This window comes from Nyctibius grandis, chromosome Z (genome assembly GCF_013368605.1).
Source record: "Nyctibius grandis isolate bNycGra1 chromosome Z, bNycGra1.pri, whole genome shotgun sequence".
Classification (NCBI taxonomy): domain Eukaryota; kingdom Metazoa; phylum Chordata; class Aves; order Nyctibiiformes; family Nyctibiidae; genus Nyctibius; species Nyctibius grandis.
In genome coordinates this window covers 70,667,491-70,674,675 of record NC_090695.1, presented here as the reverse complement: position 1 = coordinate 70,674,675, position 7,185 = coordinate 70,667,491, and the positions used below count along the sequence as shown (strand labels likewise).

The following is a 7,185-nucleotide window of genomic DNA, read 5'->3' as shown; positions in this document are numbered from 1 at the left end:
GATGATCCACACGGGATGCAGTTCATTGAGATAACAGTGGTACCTGGGGGTGGACTCAGTGCTGAGGGGACCACCGAAGAGACAGCCTACGTGCTCCATGCCTCAAATCACCCAGCACCTCTGTATAAGTCTTTTTTATTGTAGGGGTGAGGGGGGGAACCAAACTCAGATGCTACAAAAATTATTTAATGATTCTACAAGGAATCAAGAGTAAGTGCCTCTACAGTGTCTCTGGGCAATACCATAAAGACATCCAGAAGCACAGCTAGCAATTTGCAAAACCTAACACACGCCTCCACCCCTGTGAATGCACTATCACACCTCTCCCCCGCAGGCCAGCACCCACCCACCAGCACAAAAATTGCAGTCACAGCTGGTCGCCACCTCTGCCTGGAAAATCCCACTGCTCCATCCCTCCCCGCTTCATATCCCTTTCTCTTTGCAAAGTCCTCCCTGAACAGCACTCCCACCATTTGCACCATGGATCCTGCCCTACTTTAACATTCCCCTCCTGCCCCCCCTGCAACATACACAGCCCCCCAGATCAGTACTACCTCGCCCATGCACAGTATCCCCCAGCCCTGCGACCCCATCTGCTCCAGCAGCCTTCACACTGTCAAAATGTTTCCAGCTGCTGTTTATTTTCTCTTTCTCTGGGCTAGGAAGAGCTCATCCCTGTTCTGGGAAATAATAATAATAGTAATAATAATAACACCAACAATAATAATAACAACAACGACCAACAACAACTACAACAACAATAGTAATAATAATATAGTAGTAATGATAATAAAATGAACAGTGGCATGTCCCTTTTTGCAGTCAGTTTTTCTGTACTTGTTTCAGTCAGGCTTGCTCATGTGCTCGTACTCTTCAGGAGTAAAGCAAGTGCCTTACAGAAATCTCTTTTTTCTCACAAGTCTCTCCGTTTCTCATCTAACTTTGTGCCGTCTTCAGCACAAAGTAGGAAGCCTGTTTGGAGGAGTGCTTCTCCCCCATGTCTGCCTTGGTCCATGCAGCCCCTCATCTCCCTGCTGGTAGAAATAAGAGCTGACTCTGGCACGGACACCCAAAGATGAATTGTGACCCAGGGAGAGGCAAGAAGTTCCTTCAGTGGTCACTCTTTTATGGGAATAAAACGCAAAGCAGCAAAGATCATCCAGGCCACAGTGGTTGCCCCCCCTGCATTGCCTCCCCAGCCCAGTCCCTGCAGCTGGATGAACCCTGCCCTCTCCCAAGGGAGAACCTGAGGTCCAAAGTGTCTGCGCTCGTCCCAGTCCATCTGGGCACCCGTGGGGCAGGGAGCAGCCATCGGCCGAGCCAGCACCAGAAGACATGAACCTCAGTTTCCAGGCCTGTCCTGACCTGGCTGACAGCCTAGCTAAAGCATGCTGTGATGTAGGTGGTTGTAGTAATTTTGGAGTAACCCTCAGCCTCTCCCTCTGAGTGCTGAGGATTCCCATGCGTGAAATTAAAACTTCTTCCAAAACACTGTGATCAGAACAGTGACTTTATTAACAGAGATAAACAAAGGATTAAAACGTGTTATGAGTTTGCTGAAACATACAGTGTACCTGTGGAGGACAGACATATTTATATACATCAGTTCATCGTAGAAACGCGAGCAATTTGGTCTAGGTGATGAGGATATCCCCTGGTAGTTTGCAATGGATCCAAACAGCTTTCTCTCCGTGGTGGCTCCGGTAAAGCAACCGGTTTCCCCCCAGCCCCGCCCCAGCCAGGCTAGTGCCGGACCCCTGAACACCACCGGCATCTCATGCGGGACTTTCTACAGCACAGGATGAGTACAGCTGGACTCAGCCTGAAACCAGAGGTGCAGGTGAAACCCCACTGCTGGCTGCGCACCGCTCCCTCTGGGCTGTGCCGAGTTGGGCCCTCTCAGCTGTGGAGCAAGAAAAAGGGGGTCAAGGTGCTTTGAACACATCTGCCCCCCCAAACCCTCACAACCACCCAGTGTATCCCCTTGCCCCAGCCCCTCCGGCCGGCAGCGGGTGGGTGTTCCCCTCCTGGGGAAGGAGCCAGGCACCTCGAGGCACGGCACGGGGCCAGCCCCGCTCCCGGCCACGGCTCGGCACGACACTGCAGCTGCCGGTACCGGCACCTCTACTCGGCAAGGCACGGGCTGGGTTTTTCCTGGACGGACGAAATCAAAGGGGGAAGGAGGGGAGGGAGGGGAAGGGGCGGGGGAGGAGAGAAATAAGACAGCTCCACGGATGTCGGATGTCACGGACGGCGTTCCACAGGCGACGCGGGGGCTTCTCGCTGCGTTCCTCGGACGGACGAGCCGCGGGAAGCCGCCGCCGGCGCCCCGGGCCGGCACGTCGGGGCGGGGAGACGTCGGTGCCTGCGCTGCCGGCGGCTTGTCCCGGCGCGCCCCCGCTTACAGGCACTTGAGGAGGAAGGAATTGCACGAAGTCCTCCGGGGGCAGTCGCAGAGCTTCCCGATGCGGGCCCCCTTCCTTACGGCGCACTGCTCCCCGGCGTCGCACTGCGGACAGCGGCGGGCGGTGAGGGGAGCACTGCCGTTGGCCCCGTCCCGTCCCGCCCCGTCCCGCCCCGCCGGGGCACTCACCATGGGCACCTGCCCGAACTTCTTCTCGTAGTGCGGGACCCGCTTGCTCTTCAGCTTCTCCAGCACCTCCTGCAGCGCCTCGATCTGCCGAGAGACCCCACAGCCCCCGTCAGGCCGCGCCCGCCCGGGCGGCGCCCCCCGCCCCGGTCCCAGCTCCCCCCCCCACCCCGCCCCACCAGCTCCTTCTCTCGGGAGGCGCCGCCGCCGCCGGGGGTGCCCAGGTCGCGGTCGCGGCGCGGCGGGGACGGCCCCTGCGCGCGGGCCGCCAGCAGCAGCGCGGCCGCCACGGCGCAGAGCGCCAGCGCCCGGCAGCTCTCCATGGTGCTGCCGCCCGGCCGCCGCCGCCGCCGCCGCCGCCTTTATAGTGCCGCGCCCGCTCCGCCGTGCGTCAGCGCCCCCCGCCGCCGCGCCGCGCCCCGGCTCCGCACGGCTCGGCAGGGCCCGGCGCCCCCCCCACCTCCCACAGCAGCTGTCCCCCGGCACGGCTCGCCCTCTGTCCAGCCAGGCTCGGCACACACAGCGGAGCCACCTCTGAGAGGGATGGAGGAGAAAGCGGCCCGCTCGCCCACCCGCCGGCCCGTACACCCTGTGTCTTGCCCACGGCGAAGGGCCGGATCGCTCCCGTGTTGTGTGAGAAGAGTGGGAGGCTCTTCCCTCATCTGTGAGGGTCGGGAAGGAGAGGGGAGAGGAAGGCCCATGGACACCCAGAGAAGTGAGTAGAGGTTGGGCCATCAGGGAGACCAGGCTTGGAAGTCAACGCAGGGATCTGGGAGAAGGGGGAGTTAGTAACCCATGGGCTAAGGAGAAGCACGGTGTGATGGTGCGATGGGAGGAAGAGCCAGGATGGCAGGATTAACCTGAAGGAGCCGGGGAAGGGGGGAGGAAGATAAAGATGGTGAGCAACCAGCTGATGAGGATGAGATACTTGAATGAGAACAGGTGGGACTGCCAACATGGTGGGAAGGCTCAGGGCCACGGAGAGCAAGGTAAGAAGCAGCATCAAAAGGCCCAGGATAAATAATTGCTGGTACTTGGAGCAGAACTATGAAAAGATGCTTGAGGCCAAATATCATTACTGGACAGGTGCTCTGCATCATCCATCCTGTGTGTGAAATGAGGCCACCTCCTTTTGGGGAGAGAAAAAGCACAGTCACCAAAAGGACACCTAGCATCAGTGCACTCATGTCCGTTCAGACCTTCCTACTGATGCTTGGCTCTGCAAGCTCAGTGGCCTCGGGTTCATCAACACCGTGGCTGAACAGCTCCCTGGCAGGCCCAAACCTGCCCAAGCCTCATGGTCATAGCAGGGCCACGAGGAAAACAGGAGCACCTTCCCCCACTAAGAAAAGCAGTGGTGTGCCAAGGAGAGCATGCAAGAAGAGAGGCAGATCTCAGCCCTCTCCAGGCTCACGCCTCTGGGCCAAGGCTGAGGCAAAATGGGGGAGCTGAGCAGCAGCTTTGCTGGCATGAGACATTTGGCCCTCTGGCATGATGGTTGTGGGGACAAGCAGGCAGCGAGCAGGGTCTGCCTGCAAGGAGGCTCCACTCCCAGCTCCCAGCTCTGCAATGGCATGGGGATGTTCCTGTCCTCCAGCCAGAGGCAGCAGGAGCTGCGCTGGGTCTCCCTAGATGGAGAACGGATCATCTGGAGAAGGAGGAATTTAGAAAGCCTCGTTAACAAAACTCTCCTAGCTGGTTGTTTGTAGAGGAGCTAGGAACAGTCTGAAAAGGCAAAGCAATGTGAGCAAAAAAAAAAAGTTGTTTAAAGAAAATTAAACCAGCCGAGGGATATATTTTTCCAAACAAGAAGGCAGTGTTTAAAGGGACCAAGAGGAGTGTGGCTCAACAAGTAATTTTCAACAGCACCATTTTGTCTGAGGCAATAAAAAGGCTCTGATCTCTGACTGTCATGTTGCTTGCCTTCAGAGCTGCGTGTTCACCTCTTGCTGCTACCTCCTCCCACACGCTCCTATTGATCATCACATCCAGCAAAGGTCTCATTTGTAATTGCTGTCTGGAGTAGAAATCCTCTGTGTGTTTGCACGAATCCTCCAGTCTCCATTTGCCACAGGGAAGGCTAAGATGTAAGGCACCAGGCTGGTGGTGAACCGCTCACAGCGAGTCCTACATCCCAGGTTGGAGCAAAAATGCAGCTACGTGGAGTACTGGGAATGATGGGCTTGGCAAAGCAAAGTTTCTTAGAGCAGAGAAATAACACAGGCTAAGAAAAACACCAACACCTCATATGGAGAGGCAGATATATGGCCTATTCAGCTTTGAAAGCAGCGTCTGTGAAGCCTGACCAAAAATTCAAGCCATATTTTATAGTATGAGGATTACTCATGCAGTGTTGAAAACACCACAGAGATGCTCAGGAAATATCACTGTTTTCTTTTCAACTTGCACTTACAGCAAAAACCTGAATTTGTTTGCTCCCCCAGTAAAATTATTGTTGAACATGGAGGCAATTACAAATTTCTATTTCCAAAAGTTGTTGTATCTGTCTGGCTACAGACACACACAGAACTGTACGTTTCTGTGCCTGTGACTGTCTGTATCACACTGTCTCTGCAAACATCACTGTGCCCTGCTCCCTATTCCGCTGTTCTTGTAGAATTTGTCTCCAGCACTAGGGGGTAAAAAAAGTCCCTAGAACACAGGATGGCTGAATATTAAATAAGAGTGCCAGAAGCTACCAAGGAGCAGAACAGGGTCAAGGTGTAAAAATGCAAAATCACTGTTTACAGCTACAAAAAGGCAGGTACTTTTTGACAGCATCAGTAGTCATTGATAAGACAACCGGCTATGAAATTAGGGGAGTCTGTCGCACTACAGAGCTCAGCTCCAGGTAATATACATGAAATGCTGTCAGACCTCAGAGTTGGATAGCTCTGTTGTAGCTATGCATTAATTCAATCTTCTCAAAGTTAACTTACTTTCTTCATATGATTGTCGCTGCAGATGAGGTACAAACAGGAGACAGACAATGTGCATTAACATCTGTATATCATATGGATAATTTCTGAAGTTGTACATGTTATATGCTTTTCATAATCACAGTCTTCCATCATGATCAATTAATTGAACGTAATTCTAAAAGCGGGAAAATAATGGAGGTTTCTGTTGACGCTGGTGTCAAAATAATGGAGTACCCATTGAGCAGTTCTGATGCATTTATGTATTCTAGTTTTGGCTTGACGTAGACACAGAGCTGGATGGATTTTATGACTACTAGACCATAGAGATTAGTGTGAAGCATTTGTTCAAGTGCTCTACTGAATCAGAGCCATGAAAGTGGACATCTGGCTTCAAGTGGATGCTTTAAGGCTTTGCTGAAAAGCAGTGGGCTTTTATAAGTGCTTTGTTGAATTGCCTTAATTTATAAACCTCAGTTTGAAAAAAAAAGTTAATATAATATACAATCATTGGTTTCCTGAATCAAGACATTTCTTTGGCTGAAATCTGGAACAGCGAGGAAAAATCTAAGATAAATTAGGGTTCTGCCACATTTGAAGCAATAATAGAGTCCAGAGGCATGCTTGAAAGATAACATCTGTTTCAGCAGGAGATACCAATTCATCTTGATGAGTAACAGATTGGAAAAATGCCTTCTACATAAAAGCTGGGTTCTCACAAGAACAGCACATACACAAATGCCAACACTGAGGCTACCAACTCCCCACTAAACTAACCCCTGAATGGGTGGAACAGGTGTGGGAACAGGCACCCAGTGGCTTCTCAGAAATTACATTTATAGCCTCTCCATTTCTGCAGGCAGAGCTATTGCAGAGGCTGTGCACTAGTCACATCTCCTTTCAGCCTTGGAAGCAGGCATGCAAGCCTCACAATGATTGCATACCAGAGGCTCTGCCCTTGGCGTTTGTTATATGAACGGCCACCAGTTTTGGTTGGTGACCACATTGTAGCTCCCAGTGGTTCCCAGCACCTTCCTAGTTGCCATGAGAATAAAAAGGAAAATGGCAATGGGTAGGTTGTCATGATCCATCCTGAACCCACCATCTCAGCCCAGGTAATTTGAGAAGCACCCTTGGTTACTATCCCTAGGGAGCCCCTAGGGAGATAACGAGCAGCTTAGCCCACCTCATTCACAGCTTTCCACTCCCTTCTACAGAGGCAGCTGAAAACACCCTCAAGGTCCCAGTGTCGGCCCTTTTAAACTCCTTGTACTCAAATGTTGACCTCTGTCAAATAGGCTGTGTCCAGCTATCAGAGACCTGGAAATAGGTAACTTCTTGGCCTTGCCACTGCTCTGAGGCAGCATACAGCTGAGACAAGCGATCCCCAAGGCGAGACCAGATGGGAGCAGAAAGGTCCCCTGGAAGCCTAGAGCACTGACTTTGAGGTCCTGGTCTACTACATCTTGTGCGCTTGATATGGCAGAGCCATTTCCCTTGTTCTTCAACTTCCATCTGAAAAATCAGTGTCATCCTAAGTATCATCCTTTCCAGTAAGTAAAGAGATTAATGGTTGTGAGCTGCTCCAATACTACAGTGAATAGGTGACACATACCAGAGACGGGTAGGACAAAACTCAGAATGGTCACCCACAGCTCTTACATTGCTTCTGCCGTC

General features: G+C 52.5%; 1 protein-coding gene across 1 annotated transcript; it reads right to left on the bottom strand.

Annotated features, from left to right (window-relative positions):
- Nucleotides 1–2,401: 2,401 nt before the first annotated feature.
- Nucleotides 2,402–2,913, bottom strand: CARTPT (CART prepropeptide). Its single transcript, XM_068423786.1, has 3 exons — nucleotides 2,770–2,913; nucleotides 2,594–2,677; nucleotides 2,402–2,509 (listed from the first exon to the last, which is right to left on the bottom strand). Exons 1-3 carry the CDS (start codon nucleotides 2,911–2,913, stop codon nucleotides 2,402–2,404), a joined length of 336 nt encoding a protein of 111 aa, XP_068279887.1.
- Nucleotides 2,914–7,185: the final 4,272 nt, after the last annotated feature.